This window comes from Tamandua tetradactyla, chromosome 15 (assembly GCF_023851605.1).
Source record: "Tamandua tetradactyla isolate mTamTet1 chromosome 15, mTamTet1.pri, whole genome shotgun sequence".
NCBI classification, from domain to species: domain Eukaryota; kingdom Metazoa; phylum Chordata; class Mammalia; order Pilosa; family Myrmecophagidae; genus Tamandua; species Tamandua tetradactyla.
In genome coordinates this window covers 81,020,395-81,047,247 of record NC_135341.1, presented here as the reverse complement: position 1 = coordinate 81,047,247, position 26,853 = coordinate 81,020,395, and the positions used below count along the sequence as shown (strand labels likewise).

Below are 26,853 nucleotides of genomic sequence, written 5' to 3'. Positions count from 1 at the left end.
ACCATTTTGCCACATAAGATAACATATCCACAGGTTCTGGAAATCAGCACAGGGATGTCTTGGGGCCATCAGTCTGCCACCACAAGAAAGACATGATGGTCACACAGTCTCAGTAAAGCCACAGAGTCTGGGCATTATGGCCTCATCTGTACACTTTAAAAAATCATTTTCATAAAGTGGAAATTAAATGTCAAGAAATTAGGTAGTGTGCAATTAAGTCAGGGATGCTGACCATTCCTTGGAGAAGTTTGGCAATGGAAAATGAAGAGAAAACTTTAGTCTGCAGGATCATCAGGCCAACAGAGAATCAGGGGTCATAGTTATTGAAGTATTGTAAGTTGGAGGTGAAGAACTTCCTGAATCAAGAGTAGGCAGAAATCAACCAAGCTTTGATTGGTTCAGGCATGAAGGCACTTCTGAAGTGTCATGGAGAGGACCCAAGAGGAACAGAAGTTCGACATGCCTTTCAGGTGTCCTGAGGATGCTGGAGTTAGCTGTTGATTCAGCCCCCGTGGCTTTCCAGTGCAGACCCAGGAGCCTAGATAGAGATCAAAGAAGGCAAACAGCAAAGAAGTTTGGGCTGGAGGTTTGGTAGGACCATTTAACGAGATTCTAGGACGTGCACAGTGATGAGGTGCCAGAGAGAGCAACAGTAGAAAGGCTGAGCAGGCAGAGAGACCAGGAAAGGCCGGGGACCTGAGAACTAGGGGAGGGCGAATAGCAACCCCTTGCATGGGGCCCAGGTAAGGAACTCCACCAAGACTTGTTGGGTGATTGCACAAACTGAAGAACAAATAGCCAATCCAAGGAGTGTGATGGAGGAGGAGGAGGCTGTGATCAGATGGGGGAGGCTGGAAAAGAACAGCAGGATGTCACCAATTGTGCAGACCCCGATGGCTCACAGATGAAAATTACGGGCTTTCTTAGCTATGTTCTGTTGCTCGATACAATCTGGGGACCCCTGCGCACCTGGAAGAAGACTCAAGGTTATCCTATCAGCACTGCCAACCTAGTTTTTAGACATTGTTTAGCCCTATAGATCTTTTTCAGGTAGGGCAGGCAACCTGTTCTGGAAAAGTCATCCAAACACCTAAACTCAAATAAGCCATAAATGCACCATCTCCATGTGACATGCACATGTTTATTCAGGCTTGTCAGCTGGACATGGGGAGAAAGCACACTTCTCCCCTGGAGAAAAGAAAGATGTCACTGAAATTATCTTGGGTTCCATAGGTGACATTAGTGCAGCCGGAGACTGGAACATCAAGTGCCAATTTCCATGTTAGTTTCTGTTGTGCTAAATAGAAATCCAACCCTTGTTGTGTTAATTATGTAAGCGGGAAAACTCCCCACTGCCCCCGAGCCTGGTGCTGGGCTGTGTGCAAGCCCCGGGGCCACTTGTCTATTTGTGCGGTAATTCTTTGCTGCTTGGCTCTGGAGGAACATGCATCTTATATAAGGTGCCGCTCCATAGATAAGCCTGTTGTTAATATGCCTCAGAGTGCCTTTGCCATGGCTATTATCCTGGATCCATGAGATGTACATCTTTTTTATCGGTGTGCATTGTACTTGTGGTTAAAAAAAAAAAAAAAAAAAAAAAAAACAAGGGAAAGAGACCACAGGATGTTATTTGTCATTTAAGAAAAAAAAAAGGAAAAAAATTTGCTACAAATCCAACCCATACCACATATTATCCCTGATGTGTAAAACTGGAACATCAGACATGCATTAGTCAAATTTGTGGGTTTTTCAGAGTGCACTTTCCCATAGTTTAGTGTGATGCTGCAGTATTTCCAGGACATTATGTCTGAGCTGAATGAACTAGTTAAATACAGCCAGTTACGATTCTGCCTGTCATTATTGTTTTAAAATGTGTGAAACTTTTCTCCCCCAAAATAGAGGAAGACCTTAATGCAAGCTGTTTTAGCTGAGGGAATAGAGGAGGGGAGGTGGGGTCAGATAAGTCCTATCATCCGACTCTGGGCCATTTCTTCTTCAATATCCAGGAATAGATCAGTCTAGGGAAACTGAGACAGCTCAGCCTGATGTTTTTCCAATAGGAGTCTACCGCAGAGTGAGCCCCCACCACGTTGGTGGAACTCTCCTGCCCTTCCTTTGAAGACCCTCCCCTAAGCAGGGGATCAGGGCTTCAGGAGGCACTTTGGGGGTGGGGAGAGACGGTTGGGGCTGTGACAGGACAACAAGGTACCTCTCCACTGCCCTGGGCCAGGAAAGGCAAAAGCTCGAATGGTGAACAGTGAGGAAGCCACCAAGCACGTCCAGGGCCCACGAACAGCGTCCATGGAGGTGACGGTGGCCGGCATGTTGACTGCCCCGTGTCGGGTGGAGCACAGGCCAGGATGGCACTGCCTCCTCGGCCGTCCTTAGCCCACAGGACCCTGACCCGCCCATTCACAGCCATCAGCAGCCACGGGGAGGGCAAGCCCGGGCCCCTCCTTCAGCTGCCCTGCAACCCCTCCCAGGAGAGAGGGGCTGAGACCCCCGACACCCAGGACAGAATCACAGAGTCAGCCCCAAAGGAGGAACCGAGAGGTGGCCCTGTCACCCTTCTCCCCCGCCGTCACACCAAGTGCTAGGGCCAAATGTCACTGGGGCCCTTCTCACTTCATGGCGGAATATGGTAGGCTGGTATCCTGATGTAAAGCAAATGGCATAGTTTTAGGCGTTGTTTTCAAGTTTATTTACATCATTTTATCAAAAAAATAATGTTACTTGTTTACTACTAAAAGTAAAGTTGGAAAAATAAGTCCCATTTATAATGAGGATGCCACATTAGACTTTGCCTAGCTTCTTGTTTGTACTCAGCTGCATCTCGAATGAGGGATTACTTCCATTTTTCACCTAAATTTGCAGGGAGCTTGTTTTTGTTTGCTTGGTTGGTTGTTTTGGAGGTTGGGGAAGGGGTGTCCGCGGTCCTGACACTGGGCTCCAGAGCAGGTGCTGCAGGGGCAGCAGGAACAGCGAGAGGCGAGTGACCAGGCTTCTTTCAGCTCCAGGCACCAGGTCCCAGCCACCTCCTAGGGGTCAGCACAGGGCCCCCTGCTGTCAAGTAGGGGGTGAAAGCCTGCCCTCCCCCTAATGCACTGCGCAGCCAGACACCCATCCTCCCTCTGGGCGTCCCCTTCTGTGCGAGGCCTGCAGTGGACTCAGTGGCTAGTGCCGTCCCCTGTGCCCTCACTGTATGTGTGCATGCCCATCATACAGGTTCTATCTCACACCAGTCTGATTTCTCAACACATTTCTCATTTCCTTTCTCATCAGGAACAGCTGAGGGGCTGGCTGTGACTGCTGCAGCACTGGGCGAGCCCACCCAGAGTTGGTGATAAAAGGAAGGAAGCCCCAGAAAAGTGGATCTGAGCACAAGGATGGGGACTAGGAAAAGAATGTGGCTCTGAGGGTCAGAAGCCTCCAAAACAAACGTGACCCCTCAGTACAGGCTGGCCACGAGTCTAGTCCCAACACTTGCCCCAGGAGGGCACATGTGGACAGGCTCCAATTTCAAACAACAGGCAGAAAGGCAGCACTGAGATCAGAGGGGACACTGTTGGGGCTGCACCCCAACCCCCTAGGATCCTTCTCACCACTCTGAGCACCCTCTCCTGGCTTCCATGTGCTTTCACTCTAATGACCCCACCAGCTCCATTTCTGGAATTCAGTATTGACTTATCCAGCAGAGACCAGTCCCGAGCAGGACTGGAAGCTACAAAAGAGCCTTAGACATTTTCTGGAGCTTGGTCCAAGTCATCAGAGCTCTCTCTATACTATGATGCATGTATCCCCAGTTCATGGCCCCTCTCATATCTGGCTGCTGATCCCACCCCCCAACTGACTGCTGATCAATCGAGAAGCCAAGCTCATGTGGCCTTCTACCTGGTATTGAACATGAAATAGTTATAAATCAGGAACTGCAACCACCCCCAAACACACACATACACAATCATTTACCCCCAGAAGCTAAAGCATGGAAGCATATTTAATGTTGTCACACAGAAAGTATCATGTGTCTTGCCAGACCCAAGAGGAAAACTTTTCTACCCAAAGTGGCTCAAGATGTCCCTCCCATACAGACTGTGCAACAGGACTAGATACAAAAACTCAAAAATGGACAGCACAATAATACCTAAATGTAAAGTAATCATGTTAAAACACTGAATGAAGCTGCATCTGAGCTATAGGTTTTTTTTTTTGCTTGTTTGTCTGTTTGTTTGTGTCTTTTTTTACTATTATCATTTTTTTTATTTTTTCTCTATATTAACATTCTATATCTTTTTCTGTTGTTTTGCTAGTTCTTTTCCTAAATCGATGCAAATGTACTAAGAAATGATGATCATGCATCTTCGTGATGATGTTAAGAATTACTGATTGCATATGTAGAACGGAATGAGTTCTGAATGTTGTGTTAATTTCTTTTTTTCTTTAATTAATAAAAAAAATTTTAGTTCTCAGTAATATTCAGTATATTTACCTGTTTAATGATCTTTTATTGTAGCCCCCAGAATTTTCTTCCTGCCCATTGAACACTGATGAAGAGGTCAATAAATGGTTGCATTTTTATGAGAAAAAAAAAAAAGATGTCCCTCCCGTTATAACAGCAGAGAGCACTGAGCAGGACAGGGAACCTGGCATTCAGACCACAGAACAGGTGTGTGCTCAGAATGAGGGAGGAGAGTCCAGGGAACCAGAAGGCAAGAAAGTGAGAGGGGAGAGAGCCTGCGGCACACACCACCGAGCCACTCACCCAGGCGGGTGGAGCCGGAACCAGACATTTCACAGCGGACCAGCAGAGGCAAACCTGCATTCATTCATTCAAAGATAGAGATTGCCTACCACGTGCCTATTCATGTGAATAAACTAAGAAAGAGTTCATCTTTCGAGATTTTACATAGGACGTTTGTAGAAACAACAATAAAAAGCTTTCCCTCAACAAAAAAGAAACTAGGTGCAAAGTGAGTCAAAAACTGGAATTACACTGACTGCCTCTTAACCCACCGGGTCTTGTGTCCTTCGGGTGACTGTTCTTCACTAGGCAACTAAAAGGCCAGTAATTACTTCACTGCTGGTGCCCGGGAGGAGGATCGGACCAGGATCCCGTGGCACTGCCAAGGCCTGAGACCCCTGGGTCTGCAGAGCTCCGAGAGGGCTGAGCAGTCGGCATGAGGACCTCAGAGCCCTGAAGGTCTGAAGCTAAGGCGTGAGGAGGACAGAGACCTGTCAAGGTGGACCAGGTCTGCGTGCAGAGACGCGGAACTTGGGCTAGGGGCCTGGGTCTGAGGGTCTCAGAGAAGAACTCGGTCTGGCAGGGGCTTGGCTGGGGCATGCAGTGGGCTCCGAGGGCGAGTGGATCAGACGAGACTCTACTGAGCAAGTCACGGATCGATGCCAGCGTGAGAACGAAACCGCTGAGACCAGGCCTGCCTCTTCGGGACCAGCTCGGGCAGGGACGCCGGTCTGGTGCCCACAGCCGGGCAGCTGTGGGCCTGGAACCGCGAGGGGGTGGGCAGGGAGACCTTGGGGGCGATTCTGAGCAGCCTGAGTCAGGACTCGGGGTAGAAGTATTAAATCAAGACAGAGAATTGTGCTCCAAGCTGGAGATGTGACTCAAGCCAAGTAAGGACCTTAAAACAGAACAGCCTCCCAGGCTGAATAAACAGAGGCTCGGCACAGAGGGAAAGAAGAGAAGAAAGACTCATCGGCCGCCCTTGCCCGAGGGTGGGGGGCTCCGAGCTCTCTAGGGGGCCTCCCACCAGCGCCCCCCCACCCCAGGCCTTCCCAGGAACCCCTGCGCGCTCTCACTCCCGAGTGCCCGGCCGGGCCCCCACCGGCTCTTCGGTCCTGTGCACAAGGCCGGGGGCTGGAGAGCGTGTCCACGTGGGGCCTGGCCCGGCGCGCCCTCCAGTCCGGCCTCGATTCCCAGGCCAGAGTAAGCCGGGGGTGGCCGCCCTTCCGGCTGACAAGAGGCGTCCGCCAGCGCCGCTGCCCATCCTGTCGCCGGCGCCGGGCAACGGCCGTCTCTGCCGAGCCTCGCAAATCACCGGACTCAGGTCCCCGGGCGGCGCCGAGGGCCGCGCGGCCTCGCCTCCCAGACGATCCGTACGTGAGCCGGGAGGCGCCCGGGCCTGCGGTGAGCGGCTCCAGTAGCGGGCGATGGCGTTATCGGCAGCGCCTTGCTCCCTCGGCGTCGCACGCAAACGCCTGCGGTTCCGAGTCCTTCCCAAAGAAAGTGCCCGGCACTCGGACACTCGTTACCGCGCGTGAGAGGACGCCCAGGCCGCCCCGGACTCCAGGCGCGCGCCCAGCCGAGACCGACGGCGACCCCCTGCGGCCGCGCGGGGAACTACCTCCGGCTGCGGCGGCTCCTCGGAGAGCCGAACGCGCCACCTATCCGCAGACTTCCGAGGACCGACGAGGAGGACCGAGGGAGAAGCAGGTTTTTACTTTGCACCAGATCTCTGGTGATCGGGAATCCCACGCTGCGTCTGTAAGTGTCTTAACTCGGCAAGGAGAGGAGGAAATTGAAGTCATAACTCTTTCATTCTATCTCGGGGTAAAGCCAGGTCATAGAGAAAAGGGAACAGAGGAACACAATTGACAATCAGACTTCAAAGTGCACGTAATCTCCGACTCAGCAATTAAATTTGGGGGTTATGGCTTATATGTACTCAAATAAGTGTGCAATGATAATCGTTGCAGCAGTAGTTGGAATTGAAAACATATACATTTTTATATATGTACACATTTTCAAGCAGTGTAACTTACGTGTACTTGCTATAACTTTTGTTGTTGTTCCATAATTCACGTTTACCTGTTTTGGGGAGTCTCCATGCCTCCTGACAACAGAAAATGTCATAATAGCAATTTCTAGGTAAAAGCAGGCATTTTGTTTAATTCAGTCAATTCGCATGATTGCTTTTCCTTCCTCTGGCTTCTAGGTTTAGGGGCTTACCTCCTGCAACAGTTCCAAGAGGAGGTATCTGCTCCCCACGTCTTCAGATGAAACTTTGTCACTAACACCTCTGTTCCTGAGTCCCCAAACTTTATCTGGAGAGTTTTGTAACACCCCCACATTTTATATCTAACCCCCAGGGAAGGGCTTGAGGAACCTCCCTTCTTGAGGACCCTGATTATTTTTCTTTTACTTCTTCTTCATCTCCCCTCTTCTGCCTTTTCAGCTCTGCCTAGTCTGGGGAGAAAGGAAAAACCTGCAATACATGATCTGCTCAATCTTTTCTATCTATCTGGAATGAGGCTTTTTAGCCTAAAATTTAAGAATGTGACATGTTTCTTCTCTGATTCCACTGCAACGATTTCCCTGAAGTTCCTTCCCAAATAGGTGGTGGAGGAGACATCTAGGGTAAAAGATGTGTGAGGTGGGGTGATCCCACACGCTGGTGACATTTCACATATCCTGTCTCAGACAGAGTAAAGAATCCGGAAGGAAACAACACATAACAGAGTTCAGAAAAAGACCTGCTTAATCAGCTTTATGGAGATAGACAGAATAGTAGAAAGTTGTGGGGGCTGCAGTCACACGTTCTCTATTCTCACATCCTAAACTCAAGAAAACGGAAGATACTCATGACCCAGGTTTTTTCTTTGATAAGGAAGTAAAAAGTATATGGCCCCACAGCGTCACTGATGCGGGATCTCTAGCTAGTGTTTCCAGGGAGGCACATTCCTTCAGGAGAGGTTGTCTGGTTTCTCACTACTTTACCCTCATCACAGTCTGTACTTTTCTGAACTGGAATTTTATTTAAATTATGGAAATATTTTGGCGATTAATTCCCCAAAGATTTCCTCTCCCCTGTTCTCATGACTTTTCTCATTCAGGAACTCTTCTTGAATGTGTGTTGGAACTTCTCAATCTCTTCTCCATATTTTACATTTCTTTCTCTTTCAGTGTTGTTTGACGTGATGTTTTTTCTCTATCTATTTTACCTCACTTATCTCCCTTCAGCCAGTCTAGCCCTTTGTTTATTCTGCCTTTTATAGTTTTTATTTACCCCACAGAAATCTTTTTCATAACTATTTGTAATTGTTTAATTATCCCCTGCTTCATTGCAAGGATTCTGTTTCCTCCTTACCTTTCTAAACATGTACATCATGTTGTTAAAATTAAAAGGAATATTCAAAAACCAAACCCATTACCCACTGCAAGGATATGAAAAAGACTAGATTGTTGGACATTGCAGAGGATTTTTGAAGAAGATGTCTTTGGAGATAGTTATTAGAGTGCTCTAAGTCCCTGCCCCCAGGGAAAAGGTAGAAAGAGGGGAGTTTGTTTCTTAACTCTAAGTCTGGTGGTCTGATGTAGAGAGCTTAAAATGTCCTCCCTGGCATTGGGAAACAGAGATTGTGTGAGCTGCTCTCTTTAAGTTGGCCAAGGGGTCTGTGAATACAGAGTGGAAGGCAGTGTACGGGAAGTCACCACACTCATCTGTGATGGCAGGTAAAAGGTGCAGGAGGGTTTCCCATGGACTCAATATGGGTCATGTGGAAAGAGGGATACCATGAAGAGTTTTAAGATATTGATCTAAAAGTTTTAAAATCTTGCCCAAGACATTGATCTAAAAGGATAATAGGACTTAGAGACACCTTGTATTGAGTAACCATGAGAAAACCAGAGGGTGAGGCGGAAAGCTGCAAGTGAAAAAATAAAATTCATTGCCTCTATCACAGGAGTTGTGGTCTGAGATATTGGGAAAGCACACAAAAACCACAAAAGTGCCCATATAAGAAAGAATCAACGTTAAACCTCAGCCAGGGCCAGAGAGCTCATAAACAGCTTTCAGTTGTTCCAGTCGAGTAATAACTTTTCTGAGCTCCCTTTCCCCTCTTCCCTTTAAAGTCTAATTTCAAATGGGTCTATAATGGCAGCAGGTGAAAGGAGGAGGGAGAGAGAGAGAGAGAGAGAGAGAGAGAGAGAGAGAAGCTGACCACGTAGTTCTCCGTGATAAGAAAGCCCACCTGCTGGAGACAGAAGAAGCCTTATCTCCCTCTAATTCATGGCCAATTGATTTTTTACAAGTGCCAAGTCCACCCAACATGAAAAAGAATGAAAGTAGGCCCCTACTTCATTCATACTGTATGCAAAAATTAACTGAAAATGGATCAGAGACCTAACTATAAAGACTAAAACTATAAAATTCCTACAAGAAAGCATAAGGAAAGCTCTTCAAGCTATATTATTAGGTAGTGGATTCCTAGACTTTACACCAAAAGCACAAATAACAACAGCAAAAAAACATATAAATTGAACTCCATCAAAATTAAAAACTTTGAGCATCAAAGAACATTATTCAAAAAGTGAAAAGACAACCAAGATAATGGTAGAAAATATTTGGAAAGCATATATCTGGTAAAGGTTTCATATCCAGACTATAGAAAGAATTCCTACAAATTAACAGCATACACACACACACACACACACAAATTTTAATGGGTCAAGGATGAAAGAAGATATACAAATACCCAAAAAACAAAGATGTCCAAAGAAAATATATATATGGACAGTAAACACATGAAAATATGCTCAACATCATTAGCCATTGGAAAACACAAATAAATACTGTCTCATACCCACTAAAATGACTATTATTTTTTAAAGAATGGAAAATAACAAGTGTTGGTAAAGATGTGGAGAAATAGAAACCCTCATATATTCTTTTTTTTCTATCAATTTTTTTTTATTAATTAAAAAAAGAATTAACAAAACAATTAGAAATCATTCCAATCTACATGTACAATCAGTAATTCTTAATAACATCACATAGTTGCATATTCATCATTTCTTAGTACATTTGCATCGATTTAGAAAAAGAAATAAAAAGACAACAGAATAAGAATTAAACCAATAATAGAAAGAAAAAAAACAAAAAAAACAAAAACAAAAAACCTATACCTCACATGCAGCTTCATTCAGTGTTTTAACATAATTGCATTACAATTGGGTAGTATTGTGCTGTCCATTTCTGAGTTTTTATATCCAGTCCCGTTGTACAGTCTGTATCCCTTCAGCTCCAATTATCCCTTCTCTTTTTTTTTTTTAATTAACGGAAAAAAAGAAATTAACCCAACATTTAGAGATCATACCATTCTACATATGCAATCATTAATTCTTAACATCATCATATAGATGCATGATCATCATTTCTTAGTACATTTGCATTGGTTTAGAAGAACTAGCAACATAACCGAAAAAGATATAGAATGTTAATATAGAGAAAAAAATAAAAGTAATAATAGTAAAATCAAAACAAAACAACACAAAACAAAACAAAAACCTATAGCTCAGATGCAGCTTCATTCAGTGTTTTAACATGATTACTTTACAATTAGGTATTATTGTGCTGTCCATTTTTGAGTTTTTGTATCTAGTCCTGTTCCACAGTCTGTATCCCTTCAGCTTCAATTACCCATTGTCTTACCCTGTTTCTAACTCCTGCTGAACTCTGTTACCAATGACATATTTCAAGTTTATTCTCGAATGTCCGTTCACATCAGTGGGACCATACAGTATTTGTCCTTTAGTTTTTGGCTGGATTCACTCAGCATAATATTCTCTAGGTCCATCCATGTTATTACATGGTTCATAAGTTTATCTTGTCTTAAAGCTGCATAATACTCCATCGTATGTATATACCACAGTTTGTTTAGCCACTCTTCTGTTGATGGAGATTTTGGCTGTTTCCATCTCTTTGCAATTGTAAATAATGCTGCTATAAACATTGGTGTGCAAATGTCCGTTTGTGTCTTTGCCCTTAAGTCCTTTGAGTAGATACCTAGCAATGGTATTGCTGGGTCGTATGGCAATTCTATATTCAGCTTTTTGAGGAACCGCCAAACTGCCTTCCACAGTGGTTGCACCCTTTGACATTCCCACCAACAGTGGATAAGTGTGCCTCTTTCTCCGCATCCTCTCCAGCACTTGTCATTTTCTGTTTTGTTGATAATGGCCATTCTGGTGGGTGTGAGATGATATCTCATTGTGGTTTTGATTTGCATTTCTCTAATGGCCAGGGACATTGAGCATCTCTTCATGTGCCTCTTGGCCATCCGTATTTCCTCTTCTGAGAGGTGTCTGTTCAAGTCTTTTTCCCATTTTGTAATTGGGTTGGCTGTCTTTTTGTTGTTGAGATGAACAATCTCTTTATAAATTCTGGATACTAGACCTTTATCTGATATATCATTTCCAAATATTGTCTCCCATTGTGAAGGCTGTCTTTCTACTTTCTTGATGAAGTTCTTTGATGCACAAAAGTGTTTAATTTTGAGGAGTTCCCATTTATTTATTTATTTCCTTCTTCAGTGCTCTTGCTTTAGGTTTAAGGTCCATAAAACCGCCTCCAGTTGTAAGATCCATAAGATATCTCCCAACATTTTCCTCTAACTGTTTTATGGTCTTAGACCTAATGTTTAGATCTTTGATCCATTTTGAGTTAACTTTTGTATAGGGTGTGAGAGATGGGTCTTCTTTCATTCTTTTGCATATGGATATCCAGTTCTCTAGGCACCATTTATTGAAGAGACTGCTCTGTCCCAGGTGAGTTGGCTTGACTGCCTTATCAAAGATCAAATGTCCATAGATGAGAGGGTCTATATCTGAGCACTCTATTCGATTCCATTGGTCGATATATCTATCTTTATGCCAATACCATGCTGTTTTGACCACTGTGGCTTCATAATATGCCTTAAAGTCAGGCAGCGCGAGACCTCCAGCTTCGTTTTTTTTCCTCAAGATGTTTTTAGCAATTCGGGGCACCCTGCCCTTCCAGATAAATTTGCTTATTGGTTTTTCTATTTCTGAAAAATAAGTTGTTGGGATTTTGATTGGTATTGCATTGAATCTGTAAATCAATTTAGGTAGGATTGACATCTTAACTATATTTAGTCTTCCAATCCATGAACACGGTATGCCCTTCCATCTATTTAGGTCTTCTGTGATTTCTTTTAGCGGTTTTTTGTAGTTTTCTTTATATAGGTTTTTTGTCTCTTTAGTTAAATTTATTCCTAGGTATTTTATTCTTTTAGTTGCAATTGTAAATGGGATTCGTTTCTTGATTTCCCCCTCAGCTTGTTCATTACTAGTGTATAGAAATGCTACAGATTTTTGAATGTTGATCTTGTAACCTGCTACTTTGCTGTACTCATTTATTAGCTCTAGTAGTTTTGTTGTGGATTTTTCCGGGTTTTCGACGTATAGTATCATATCGTCTGCAAACAGTGATAGTTTTACTTCTTCCTTTCCAATTTTGATGCCTTGTATTTCTTTTTCTTGTCTAATTGCTCTGGCTAGAACCTCCAACACAATGTTGAATAATAGTGGTGATAGTGGACATCCTTGTCTTGTTCCTGATCTTAGGGGGAAAGTTTTCAATTTTTCCCCATTGAGGATGATATTAGCTGTGGGTTTTTCATATATTCCCTCTATCATTTTAAGGAAGTTCCCTTGTATTCCTATCTTTTGAAGTGTTTTCAACAGGAAAGGATGTTGAATCTTGTCGAATGCCTTCTCTGCATCAATTGAGATGATCATGTGATTTTTCTGCTTTGATTTGTTGATATGGTGTATTACATTAATTGATTTTCTTATGTTGAACCATCCTTGCATACCTGGGATGAATCCTACTTGGTCATGATGTATAATTCTTTTAATGTGTTGTTGGATACGATTTGCTAGAATTTTATTGAGGATTTTTGCATCTGTATTCATTAGAGAGATTGGTCTGTAGTTTTCTTTTTTTGTAATATCTTTGCCTGGTTTTGGTATGAGGGTGATGTTGGCTTCATAGAATGAATTAGGTAGTTTTCCCTCCACTTCGATTTTTTTGAAGAGTTTGAAGAGAGTTGGTACTAATTCTTTCTGGAACGTTTGGTAGAATTCACATGTGAAGCCATCTGGTTCTGGACTTTTCTTTTTAGGAAGCTTTTGAATGACTAATTCAATTTCTTTACTTGTGATTGGTTTGTTGAGGTCATCTATGTCTTCTTGAGTCAAAGTTGGTTGTTCATGTCTTTCCAGGAACCCGTCCATTTCCTCTAAATTGTTGTATTTATTAGCGTAAAGTTGTTCATAGTATCCTGTTATTACCTCCTTTATTTCTGTGAGGTCAGTAGTTATGTCTCCTCTTCCATTTCTGATCTTATTTATTTGCATCCTCTCTCTTCTTCTTTTTGTCAATCTTGATAGGGGCCCATCAATCTTATTGATTTTCTCATAGAACCAACTTCTGGTCTTATTGATTTTCTCTATTGTTTTCATGTTTTCAATTTCATTTATTTCTGCTCTGATCTTTGTTATTTCTTTCCTTTTGCTTGCTTTGGGATTAGTTTGCTGTTCTTTCTCCAGTTCTTCCAATTGAACAGTTAATTCCTGCATTTTTGCCTTTTCTTCTTTTCTGATATAGGCATTTAGGGCAATAAATTTCCCTCTTAGCACTGCCTTTGCTGCATCCCATAAGTTTTGATATGTTGTGTTTTCATTTTCATTCGCCTCGAGGTATTTACTAATTTCTCTTGCAATTTCTTTTTTGACCCACTCGTTGTTTAAGAGTGTGTTGTTGAGCCTCCAGGTATTTGTGAATTTTCTGGCATTCTGCCTATTATTGATTTCCAACTTCATTCCTTTATGATCCGAGAAAGTGTTGTGTATGATTTCAATCTTTTTAAATTTGTTAAGACTTGCTTTGTGACCCAGCATATGGTCTATCTTTGAGAATGATCCATGAGCACTTGAGAAAAAGGTGTATCCTGCTGTTGTGGGATGTAATGTCCTATAAATGTCTGTTAAGTCTAGCTCATTTATAGTAATATTCAGATTCTCTATTTTTCTTTATTGATCCTCTGTCTAGATGTTTTGTCCATTGATGAGAGTGGGGATGAAGTCTCCAACTATTATGGTATTTGTGTCTATTTCCCTTTTCAGTGTTTGCAGTGTATTCCTCACGTATTTTGGGGCATTCTGGTTCGGTGCATAAATATTTATGATTGTTATGTCTTCTTGTTTAATTGTTCCTTTTATTAGTATATAGTGTCCTTCTTTGTCTCTTTTAACTGTTTTATATTTGAAGTCTAACTTGTTGGATATTAGTATAGCCACTCCTGCTATTTTCTGGTTGTTATTTGCATGAAATATCTTTTCCCAACCTTTCACTTTCAACCTATGTTTATCTTTGGGTCTAAGATGTGTTTCCTGTAGACAGCATATAGAAGGATCCTGTTTTTTAATCCATTCTGCCAATCTATGTCTTTTGATTGGGGAATTCAATCCATTAACATTTAGTGTTATTACTGTTTGGATAATATTTTCCTCTACCATTTTGCCTTTTGTATTATATATATATCATATCTGACTTTCCTTCTTTCTACACTCTTCTCCATACCTCTCTCTTCTGTCTTTTTGGTTCTGATTCTAGTGCTCCCTTTAGTATTTCTTGCAGAGCTGGTCTCTTGGTCACAAATTCTCTCAGTGACTTTTTGTCTCAGAATGTTTTAATTTCTCCCTCATTTTTGAAGGACAATTTTGCTGGATATAGGAGTCTTGGTTGGCAGTTTTTCTCTTTTAGTAATTTAAATATATCATCCCACTGTCTTCTAGCCTCCCTGGTTTCTGCTGAGAAATCTACACATAGTCTTATTGGGTTTCCCTTGTATGTGATGGATTGTTTTTCTCTTGCTGCTTTCAAGATCCTCTCTTTCTCTTTGACCTCTGACATTCTAACTAGTAAGTGTCTTGGAGAACGCCTATTTGGGTCTAATCTCTTTGGGGTGCGCTGCACTTCTTGGATCTGTAATTTTAGGTCTTTCATAAGAGTTGGGAAATTTTCAGTGAAAATTTCTTCCATTAGTTTTTCTCCTCCTTTTCCCTTCTCTTCTCCTTCTGGGACACCCACAACACGTATATTTGTGCGGTTCATATTGTCCTTGAGTTCCCTGATACCCTGTTCAAATTTTTCCATTCTTTTCCCGATAGTTTCTGTTTCTTTTTGGAATTCAGATGTTCCATCCTCCAAATCACTAATTCTATCTTCTGTCTCTTTGAATCTATCATTGTAGGTATCCATTGTTTTTTCTATCTTTTCTACTTTGTCCTTCACTTCCATAAGTTCTGTGATTTGCTTTTTCAGTTTTTCTATTTCTTCTTTATGTTCAGCCCATGTCCTCTTCATGTCCTCCCTCAATTTATCGATTTCATTTTTGAAGAGGTTTTCCATTTCTGTTCGTATATTCAGCATTAGTTGTCTCAGCTCTTGTGTCTCATTTGAGCTATTGGTTTGTTCCTTTGACTGAGCCATATTCTCAATCTTTTGAGCGTGGACAGTTGTCTTCTGCTGCTGGCGTCTGGGCATTTATTCAGATTTCTCTTGGTGTTGGACCCAGCAAGGTTGTAATATTTTTCTGTGAAATCTCTGGGTTCTGTTTTTCTTATCCTGCCCAGTAGGTGGCGCTCGTGGCACACGTTTGTCTGCGGGTCCCACCAGTAAAAGGTGCTGTGGGACCTTAAACTTTGGAAAACTCTCGCCGTCCTGGGGGTTCGCTAGCCGAAACGGCTTGAGCTGGCCCGGGGTCCGAACGCAGGGAGGGTTGCTGGTCGCCGCAGCCAGGGAAAGAGCCCGTCCGAATTTCCTAGTCGGCCCTGGGCAACAAGCGTGGCGGGAGGGCGCCAGCGGCAGCGGCCCGCCCGAGAGAGTGCACGTTCCCCGGGAGTCACGGGTTTGGAAGGGGCCTCCCCCACCCGTCACCGTTCTCCGCGTCCTGGGGGTTTCCGATCCAATTCTCTCAGTTGGTCCGGGGGCTGCGCGTGGTGTGGGCGCCAGCCACCTTGGTTTCAGGGGACCGCCTCTCCAATTCTCCCAGCCGGCCCGGGAAGGGGGAAGGGAGTAACTCCGGCCGCTTGCCACCCCGCCCGGTAAGGCCCGCGCGCCTCGGCGATCTCACCCGAGCTGCTTCTCTCAGCCAGCCAGCCGTTCCAGGATGGGGTACGCTGTCTTTTTTATCTCTGTTGTGGCTTTGGGCACTTTCTGTATCGTTTCTACTCCCCTAGTAGGTGTCCTGGAGAAGAAACTAAGATCCACGCGTCTTACTAAGCCGCCATCTTCCAGGAAGTCCAGAAACCCTCATATATTCTTGATGGGGATGGTAGCGCTTCTGTGTAAAAGAAAGTTTAATATGGAATTACCATATGACTCAATAATCCCAATTATGGGTATATACCCAAAAGAATTGAAAGTAGGGATTTGAACAAATATTTGCACACTGATGTTCATAGCAACATCATTCATAATTGTCAAAAGTGTAAGCAATCCTATATCCAAACACAGAATAATGGATAAACTAAACGTGGTATATACATACAATGGAATAGTATTTGGCTGAAAAGAGTAATGAAGTTCTGATACGTGATGTTACAACATGGAAGAGCTTTGAAGACATTATGTTGTGTGAAATAAGCCAGACACAAAAGGACAAATATTGCATGGTCTTATTAATATGAGATAATTAGAAAATTCAAATTCATAAAAATTGGGAATTAGCGTACAGGTTACCAGGGAGAATGGGAGTTAATACTTAATTGGTACAAAGTTTCTGTTTGGAATGATGGAAAAGTTTTGGTAATAGGTGGTGGTGATGGTAACACAACATTGTGAATGAAATTAAAGCTCTGAATTGTACTTGGAAATTATAAAAATGCAGTGATAGGATGCTTGCTATCCTATCTGGTCCTTGATGATTCCAGAAGACCCAAGTTCGATTCCCGGACCATGCACCCAAAAAAAAACCAAAAAAGATAAAAATGGAAATTTTTTACTCCTAGAGTTTTGTAGCTCTAGTTCACTGGATAGGACACCCAACCTCTTCATTCAGTACATGGATCCAGTCTTCCATCAAGAAGGGGAATAAGGGGTAAGCTCACCCTTATTCCCACATGAGCCATAGGAAGCCCTTCTTCCCACACAATAAGGAACCTAAGAGGGGACTCAGGACTTAGGGATAAAAACCCATGCAAATGCAGATACCACATAGTCAAACTCTCCCTCCACTTCTACAGTCTCAGTAGGCTCTGAGTGACCATGGCTCATCAGGCTCCTATCCTGTCTTGTGGCTACACTATCGTCCCAGCCTGGCCTTCACTGGGCAGCCAAGGCCTGAAACTCCAACAACCAAGGTAAGGGGCAGGTGGAGGGGGACTGAGCACTACCCACTGTTGCAGATAGGAAATCTAGGCCCAGAGAGGCAACACAGATGCCTCAGGAACTGCATTTGCTTAGCACAGGTGCAACCCATATAACCACACACACACACACACACACACCCCAGTGCCCACACCCCATTTAGAGGCAGAGCATCTGCCCAGTCAGCAAGAGACTTGGCAGACTGGAATCATCAAGGACCACCATGCACCAGCCACTGCAGTAAGAACTTTAAATACTGTATCTCATCTACTTCTCTACCCATCCCAACACGGGAAGTACTGGCTATTAGTTCTGTTTTCTAGGTGAGGAGTTGAAGCTCAAAGAGGTTAAGTGACTTGCCCAAGGAAGAGTCAAAACTCAAAGGAGGCTGTAGCTGGGCAAAGCCCTTGGTCCCTCTGCTCCACTGCCTCTGGCACTGAGGTTCTCCAGGATGCTAAGCTCATCCATCCTACATCAGCTCTCATGAGAGGTGTCCACTCTTCTGGGCAGGTCAGGAAGAGCCAGAGGACCCTCAAGGACCATATAGTACAAGCTCCTCTGTTTGTTGTGGCAGAAACTGAATGTGAGAGTTGGGTCAATGGTATATCCAAGCTCATACAGCAAGGGACCAACTATACTAGGATCAAAACGTATTTCTAAACAGCAGCAGCCTCCAGCTGAATGAACCCTAGCCATGCTTCCAAATAACCCAGTTTTATTTTTCCTTTCTTTTTTATTTTTTCAATGGCAGATACCAAAATCACCCCAGGGAATTCTTCAAGTGGTAGAGCGAAAGGCCCAGTCATCTTCTCAAGTGAGTCATTCTCAAAATAACCTTGGCATGCACCAGAGGCTGGAATCTGCTACTCCGGCCACTCTTGATTTTCTCCCCTTGATTCCTTCCTACTTCCATGCATCTAGAGGGAGTAAACTGCCACCTCTCCACTCATTATCACTCCAGCCCTCCCAAGCTCCATGCAGTGGGACCCTCAGCCCCTATATTGAAAACAGCCCTCCTGCCCAACCCACAGCCTCTTCTCTGAGCAGTACAAGATGCTGACAAACCCTGAAACCCAGAGGTGCTAGTCACTCCAAGAACATCAACCAGGTCCATTCCCCTACCTTATATTGTTGACACCCTTTTCAACATGAAAAAGTTAGAATGGGCATAGCCTAAATACCTCTAAAGACTGGGAGAAGGATGGGAGGAGAAGGAGAAGTTATAACAGAGAAGATAGGATTTAACAAGTGAATATGACCAGTGAATCATTATATTGATATTTCTCTTTAGTCTCCAGTGTCTTGGAGCGACTAGAAGGAAATACCTGAAATTGTTGAAATGGTGTAACCCATACCAAACTTTGATATCTGTTCCATAACTACTTGCTAAAATGTACTCTAAAATTTATTGCTATTTTGTATATATGTTATATTTCATAATAAAAACTGTTTTAAAAAAAATTTTTTTTAAGATGCTAACAAACAGCTCCCTCAGGTTCTAGAATACTCCAAGGATGGAAAGAGAGAACACATGGACCTCAGATCAACCTCAATTCTCTATTCTCTTACCTTGCACTACACATACTGTTCCACCCTGTGTTGAAAAGTGCTACTCCTACTGCCGTCACCCCCAACCCAACACATCCCAACAAATGTGTCATCCTCGCCTCCAAGTATGGCCCATTTACCTTCCCCGTCTCTGACATTCCCCAGACTCAGAGTCTTATCTCCTCCATCCTCTTCATTGGCCACACACACTGACCACAGGCAGGGCTAACTGTGTAATCTGGGGAACTTAGTGCAACATGAAAATGCCAGACCCCTTGTGCACAAAGCAGGAAAACGTATACTGCAGTTAAAGGTGTAAAGCTTTTTCCTTTCTTCCGCAGTCTCTAGTGTTTTTAGTTTGGTGTTTCATGTCATTCTAAATAAAAAAAAATTAAACATTTAAATTATTGTTATGAATTTTACTGTTGAACTTTATATTATGCAATGCCAATTTTAAATGCAAATATCAAAACATTTAGTTCATGTGCCAAATGACCAGAACTATACAATTCCCTTTCATGGCTTGTCCCCAGAGAGTCCCTCTAGCAGGCCAGAAGAGGTAAACACAGTTCAGACTCAGGAAGCTTGGAAGGAGCCAAAGAGGATCCCCCAGGCACAGGCAAGTGCAGACACTCGGGGAGTCTGCGGCCCCTGCCCCAGGGCTGGCCGGAGCTGCACCTCATCTGGGGAGGTCAAGCAGGTATCTGCCCTTCCTAGAGGCCCAGCACCCCAACCCACAGCAAAGGGTTGACTCCCCCAAGGATCTTTAAACCTCCATGCTGGGACTCCCTCCATACCTGACTAGGGAGTGGATGAAAGACTCACCCCGCACCATGACTCAAGGCCTCACAGGATGGTGGACCTGATCCCAACCCTCCCTGCAAGGGTACCCCAGTCCCTGCTGGGCAGACGCAGCAGGAGACATGAAGCGGGAGTAGGGGCAGGGCGACTGGACAGTCCCAGGGTGCCAGGGCATGAGGCAGACCCACCTGGGGGAGGCAGCCGAATGCGAGCCCCAGCGGTCCCCGGCACACACCCTATTGCCCATCAGATGCTCTTACAAAGCACAGGTTCCAAGATGAAATTACTAAGAATCTCTCAACATGAGACCCCAAGTGTGGGGCCCATTTGAGCATGAGGCCCGGTGCTACTGCACTGGCCACAGGCCCACGAAGCTGGCCCCAACCACAAGTTCTACCCATACTTCTTCTGAAGCACCTCACCCGCTGATGACACCACCAGACTCCCTTCCCTTCACCACCACCTGTTGTCCAGGGTGCTGCTGCCAGCTTGGGGGCCCCAGCCATAATTGGGTCTGCCCACCGTCCCTGAGCTGCTGCTCAACCCCCTGCCAGCCTGCAGGGCCCCAGAAAGGAGACAACCACAGCCAAGAGGTGCTGGGCCCAGGGGGCTGCAATGCTTTCCACTCAAGACAGCCTCCACCCTCAGCCAGAGGGCTTTGGTGGTTCCTGCTGGAGACACATTGGTGGGTTCTAACCACTCTCATCATGTGGTGGGCCCTGGCCCTTGGCTTTCTCATAGGACCCTGGCTCCATGGTCAAAATTGTTTTGACCGAGGTTGGACTCCCAACCCATGCGCTGGCTTAAGCAGACCCTCTTCCAAAAGAATGTGAACCAAGAGACTCAGATTCAGGAGTTGATAACTGATGATTCCTGGAGCTGGGAAAGTCAGGGAGCTCAGGGTCTGTGAATTGCTAAGAGAGAACAGATCCAGCCTGCACCTAGGGAAGAAGACAGCAGGTGGCCACAGGGACAAACGGTCACAGTCCAGATAGAGAGCTGCAGAGCTGATTTGCTACTGAAGACAATCCTGCAGGATTGATTCCAGGTTTGGTGGGCCCCTGAAGCATGAACAACTTGACACCTCTTTATGAAAAATAATACAAAGTTTGAATACAGAATTAGACACAAAAGTGAAGATTTAGTTAGAAATCAGAAAGTAAATCACAACATGTCAAACTGCTTGACATGCCTTTGTACTACTCCGTTTCTCACATTCTGGTGAGTACCTCTCTATAGGTCAGTTTTGTAGTGGCCCTGTCTTGAGAGACAAGAGGAAGGTAATCTGATTTTTCCTCTAGCGTAGTTGATCAAAATGTGCTCTTTCTTATGGATAGTTTAGAAAAGTTCCGCTCATTTTCACAAACAGATATTGGCAATGTCACATACATTTTTTCGGATTGTTGTCAAGTTTGAAAAAGACTCTAAAGAGCTTCCTTTACAGAAGAACTGCAGGTTTTCAGAGCATTTCAAGTTCTTCGCATTTGTATGTGTCGGTGCATGTGCAAGTGTGGGTGTGTTTTGACTAAAGTGAAATGCTGAAGCACTCTTTGAACTGATGGCACCCACTGTCCAATTTGTCATCTTTGTAGGGATTATTATGCGGTTTCTGTTGATTTACTCATTGGAAAATACTTTTTCATCAGTGTTGTGGAAATCAGACCACAGACTCAAAAAAATTTTTCAACAGAGCTTTTGCTATTTACTCAGGAACTATGTGCAGGGAGAAATGAAGGGACTGACCACTGGCCAGCATCCATCAAACCCCAGTATTTAACCATTAATTTTACAGGTTCTCTTCATACAGGGGTATAATAAAAAATATCCCGATTCAATTTTTTTAACTTCTTAGAACTATTTTAGGTTTACATTAAAAATGAGCAGAGAGCACAGAGTTCAATATATCCTTCTCCCCATCCATAATTTCCCGTTATTAACATCTTGCGTTAATGTGGTACATTTGTTACAATTGATGAACCAGTATGAATACATTATCAGTAGCTAAAGTCTATCGTTCCCATTTTGACAATGCATGATGCCATGGATCCACAATTACAGTATCATGAGGAATTGTTCCACCACCCTGTAAACTCCCGGCGCTCCATTTCATCCCTCCCCCCACCCCACCCCCAGCCACTGGCAACTGCTCATCTTCAGAATGGCATATTGTTGGAGTCACAGAGTATACAGCCTTTTCAGACTGGCTTCTTTACCTCAGCAATATGCATTTAAGTTTCTTCCCCAGGTCCTTTAATGACTTGATAGGTCATTTCTTTTTATCACTGAGCATATTCCTTAGTATGGATGTAGCACAGTTTATTCATTCAGCTGTCGAAGGACATCTCGAAGGAGGTCTTTGTGTGAACATAAGTTTTCAACACAGTTGGGTAAATACTTAAGAGTGTGACTATTAGATTATATGGTAAGTCTATGTTTAGCATTGTAAGAAACTGCCAAATTCATCCAAAGGCATCATACAATTTTGCATTCCCACCAGCAATGAATGAAAGTCTATATTTCTCCACATCCTTGCCAGCATTTGGTGTTTACAGTTTTTTGCATGCAGTCAGTTCTAGTAGGTGTGCAGTGGTGCCTCATTGTTGTTTCAATTTGCAATTTCCTAATGACATGATGTTGAGTGTCTTTTCATGTGCTTATTTGCATCTATATGTACTTGTGGTGAGGTTTCTGTCCAAATCTGTTTTTTAATGGATTTTTTGTTTTATTATTGAATTTTAAGAACTCTTTGTCTATTTTGGACACAAATCATTTGTCAGATATGTGTTTTGCAAGTAGTTTCTCCCAGTCTTGGTTTGTCCTTTCATTTTGTTACCCCAATTGAATTTTGATATTTTGTGTGACATTGTCTGACTCAGGGTCACAATTTATGGGGTCATTCAACTTCTTTCCCATCTGAGTCATAAAATACCTTCTGACTGATGTATTCGTGTTTATTAGCTTCCATAATAATAACATTATTCTATTAAAAAGACTCATCGAAAATACATTCTATTTTTTAAATTCACCTTCCTTGATGTAAACTTTTGCTCCTTTTTGCGTGTCATTTTGGACTCATGACCTTTCAGATTAACTGTCTGCCTATTCCCCACAGCCAGCGCTCTACTTTGATACTCACGTTGTCTCAATTTCAGCCAGCAGGGGCCCCTTTCAAACTGGCCCCTGTTCCCTTTTGACCTCACTGCCTCTCAAAGTGTCCAACATGTTTTTCAGGCTCACCTTGAACTTTCAGCCCAAATCATGAGTCAGCCATTTCTCCCAATGTGCTTTCAGGGGCAAAAGAGTATCAGACTCCAGGATGTAGAAGCCAAAGTACATTGTGGTGTCACATGCTCCTGGGCCATTTCAACAGACAGAGTTACAAAGGGTATGTGTTTTAAATTTAACTGATTTTGTTCTTTTAAAAGCACGAGTTAATGTTGACTCTTCCAATCTAGGTCTAATAGCACAGTGTTCCTGTAATTGTACTTCTTTTTCTCTTATGCTAAAGATCTAGATTCCCAACAAAATGAACAATTACTTTTATTTTTATCTGAGAAGAAAGTGGTTTCATAATAACAATACAACATTAATGCAAGCTATCCAATTGCCTAATATAGTTCAAATTTTTCTATTATTTTTGTTTTGTTTTGTTTGAGACTGCTTTCTGCTAAGGAATTGCAAGATCAATCTCTTTAGTCTAGAGTCACTCATAGTGTCTCACCCTGTTTAGTTCTGTGCGCCCCTAAGTGTATAGAATTTTGGTTCAACTGTTTTCCTTCACTTTCAGTTTGAGGACCTCAGCATTCAAATAGCTGACAGCTCAAAGCTGCTAGAAAGTGGAGACTGGCGGCCACTAGGAGAGAGAGGATATGGTAAGATGATTAAGACCTCTTTACAGTGAGATGATAGAGACCTACAAAGGTATAGTGGCCAAAATTCTGCATATTGGTTTCATTTCACAAAGTGATGGCTTAATACACAGGTATATGATCAAGATTTGTACATAGGGGGCGGGCCACAGTGGCTCAGCAGGCAGAGTTCTCACCTGCCATGCTGGAGGCCCGGGTTCAATTCCCCGTGCCTGCCCATATTAAAAAATAAAACAGAACAAAGGGAAGCTTACAGAGAAAAAAGCCCCGGAGAAGCTAACAAAGGACCCTCAGAAGCTCAAAGAGGAAGCCACTGAAGCCAGACGCTGAAAGCAACGAAACCCGGGAGCTAAGGATCAGCAGACACTGGCCATGTACCTTCCCATGTGACAGAGGTGTCCCAGACGCCAGCAGCCTGTCTTCAGAGTCCAGGTATCATCCTGTTAAAAATGAGTTAGGACATATTCACAGCTTAAGAACTGCAACTTAACTCACTTGAGAAAGGCCAGCCTGTCTCTGCTATTCTAGGGAGGCTCTGGGTTGTAAAGACAAAGGAATATATTCCAGGTAAAAGAACAGTTGGGCTGCTGTGCAGAGGATGCACTGTGGAGAGTAGGAACGGAAGCAGAGAGGCTGGTTCAGAAACTGACAGTTCAAGGAAGAAAAAGCGTCCATCTCCTTGTCTCCTAAGATGTGTCTTACTATATTTATCCAGGTTATCGGACTTGTGCTGTGACCAGGTGGAAACAGGGTGTTGGGATGCCTGCCATCGTTATGGCTTGAATTGTGTCCCCCCAAAAGATGTGAAGTCCTGACCTCCAGTATTTATTTGAAAATATGGTCTTTGCACATGTAATCAAGTTAAGATGAAGTCATACTAAATTAGGGTGGCCCCTAATCCAACATGACTGGTGTCCTTAAAAGAAAAAAAGAGACACGGGCCCAGTGAGGAGAATCCAGTGTGACGACAGAGACACGCAGGGGAAGAGGCCATGCGAAGGTGAAGGCAGAGGCTGGAACGAGGCTGCCAAAAGCCAAGGAATACCCGGGGCCACCAGAAGCTGGAAGAGGGAAGGAAGGATTCTTTCCTAGAGACCCCAGAGAGAATGTGGCCCTCTAACAGCCTGATATCAAACTCCTGGTCTCCAGGACTGTAAGAGAATACATTTCTTTTGTTTTAAGCTATAAAGTTTGTGGTAATTTGTCACTGCAGCTCTAAGAAACTCTTATGGGCAACCATGGACCAACTCTCTTTTCTTCTTTCTTGTTATTCACCCGAGACAGTTCCCAATCGGGAAGCCGACCTCCACCCGCTGCACACAAAAAGAGCCCCTGCACAGAGAAGCTGCAGGCGAGCAGTGCCTTCCACGTAAAATGTCAAAAGTCTCCATGTCTGAAGGAAGAGATCTTAAAAGGAAGTTTCCAAGTGGAGAGAAACAGCTGACTCACCATTTGTCTTTCCTCCCTGTATTTTCACCTCGGTGTGGGCCCCTCACTTGTCCCCAGCAGTCACGCCCCAGGGCCCCAGGGATGTGCTTTTTCTCGGGCCCTACATGAACAAGCAGCCTCTTTCTTCTTTCCTCTAAGGACACCTGAGACAGGCTGACATTTTCAAAATCAACTTTTATAAGAACTTGGGAAAGAAATAGAAATAAATGCAAGAAATGCAAATTCAGATTCCTGTGTTTACTCAGTGTGCTAAATGCTCAGTAACCTTGGTGGATGAAATAGGGCCTGGTCCTCAAGGAGTGGAGGAGGCAGGCCTGGGTGCAGGGAGTGTCCGGTGGAGGAGGCAGGCATGGGTGCAGGGAGTGTCCAGTGGAGGAGGCAGGCCCGAGTACATGGTTAGTTATAACCTAATAAGGTAAGGGCCGTACTAACAGAATGGGGAGCAATTTCTATGGCCTGCTCTAGGCGCTGGGCTGATCAGGGAAGGCTTTGAGAGAAAATGAAATTTGATCTTGACCTTCAATTAAGAAAAGAACTTGACCTGTGAAAAGATCAGAAAAGGACATTTCAGTGAAAATGGCCTATAGGAAGTACATGAATGACATAAGAGAACCGATTAGAAAGTTGGTTCAAGGCCACGTTGTACAGGCCTTAAATGCCAGGCTAAGCAGTTTTTACCTAATCCTGTAGGGCCTATGAAAAATGGGAGCCAACATGATTATATTTGCATTTAAGTAAGAAAGGAAAGCATGGTAATGGCTAAAATTTAATGAACTGGCATTTGCTATACCACAGTCTCATGTGAGTTAAGTTGGCATAAATGTACTACGTTCTAGACCTGCAGAGCTGTGCCATCCCACCCGGCAGCCCGGCTCCCTCGAAGTCTTATTCTAAATTCAATAGAGAGAAGTATTCCAGAAGGTAGGGGGGAAATAAGAAAGTTAATCCAGGTGCCAAATGCTGTTGAGCCCTGAGATGAAGACTGAAAAAAGTCCCTGAGAATTCGCAGAAAAGATGTCGGGAATGACCGTAAGAGGGACAGCTGAGTGGGGGCGCAAGAAAACTGGAGTGCAGGAAGCTTAAAATTGCCTGGTACATATTTGAATGTGGTTAAAAGAGGGAAATTTTACATTGGATATAGGCTACTAGAATAGAAATTTAAAAGCAAAGTTTAGGGTGGGCAACGGTGGCGCAGTGGCAGAGTTCTTGAATGCCATGCTGGAGACCCCAGGTTCAATTCCCGGGGCCTGCCCGTGTAAAAGAAATTTAAAAATTAAAAAAAAACGTAACACAACAGTGCATCCTAATGAAAATGTATAGCTAATAGCACAATTATAAAAATGTTTTTTCATGAGTTATAACAAAGTACCCCATTAATGCAAGGTGTGAATAGTAGGGTGGTATATGGGAACTCAGTATTTCATGCATGATTCTTCTGTAAAACTGCAAATTCTCTAATGAACAGAGAAAAGGAAAAAAAGTACAATTCTTATACTTTTTAATTCCACACACAGACATCCGGTGTCACTCATCCTATCTGGCTAAAAATAAATCACATTCAGTAAAGATAGACACAAAAAAATCCAACATATTTCAGGCTTTTTTACCCATTTACAGATTAACCGTTTATTGGGAGGGCACCTTTCCAAGAAGATGAGACCCTGAGGTCTCTATATGTCATTTTTAATTCAACAAATTTAAAATGTATTTGTAACGTTCCAGCCTTTTGTTTCTAAGTGAGCAAAATCCTTTCTCCGGAAAAAAGGGATCACCTCATAAGTTAAAACTGAGTTGTGTACAGCCACACATATTTAAACTTCAGTATCTACTCATTGCCACCGCTAAATTAAAACTCTTCATTTAAAATACGTTATCCTTCCACCTGGTTGGCCCTTCGTAATCCAGGCTTCATTTGAGGCGAGGGCCTTCCCCCATTCTGGTCTATGTCCAACTGCAAGACTTAAAAATTCAGGTTAGCCAGCGGAGGAGCTCATCTC

The 26,853-nt window shown here is 43.6% G+C and overlaps 1 protein-coding gene across 1 annotated transcript; it reads left to right on the top strand.

The window, feature by feature from the left end:
• The first annotated feature begins 5,336 nt into the window (after nucleotides 1-5,336).
• Nucleotides 5,337-25,069, top strand: LOC143656874 (uncharacterized). The gene is made up of 6 exons (XM_077128636.1): nucleotides 5,337-5,514; nucleotides 5,673-6,499; nucleotides 17,941-18,003; nucleotides 22,770-22,923; nucleotides 23,326-23,410; nucleotides 24,692-25,069. Exons 1-5 carry the CDS (start codon nucleotides 5,337-5,339, stop codon nucleotides 23,328-23,330), a joined length of 1,227 nt encoding a protein of 408 aa, XP_076984751.1. The 3' UTR covers nucleotides 23,331-23,410; nucleotides 24,692-25,069.
• Nucleotides 25,070-26,853: the final 1,784 nt, after the last annotated feature.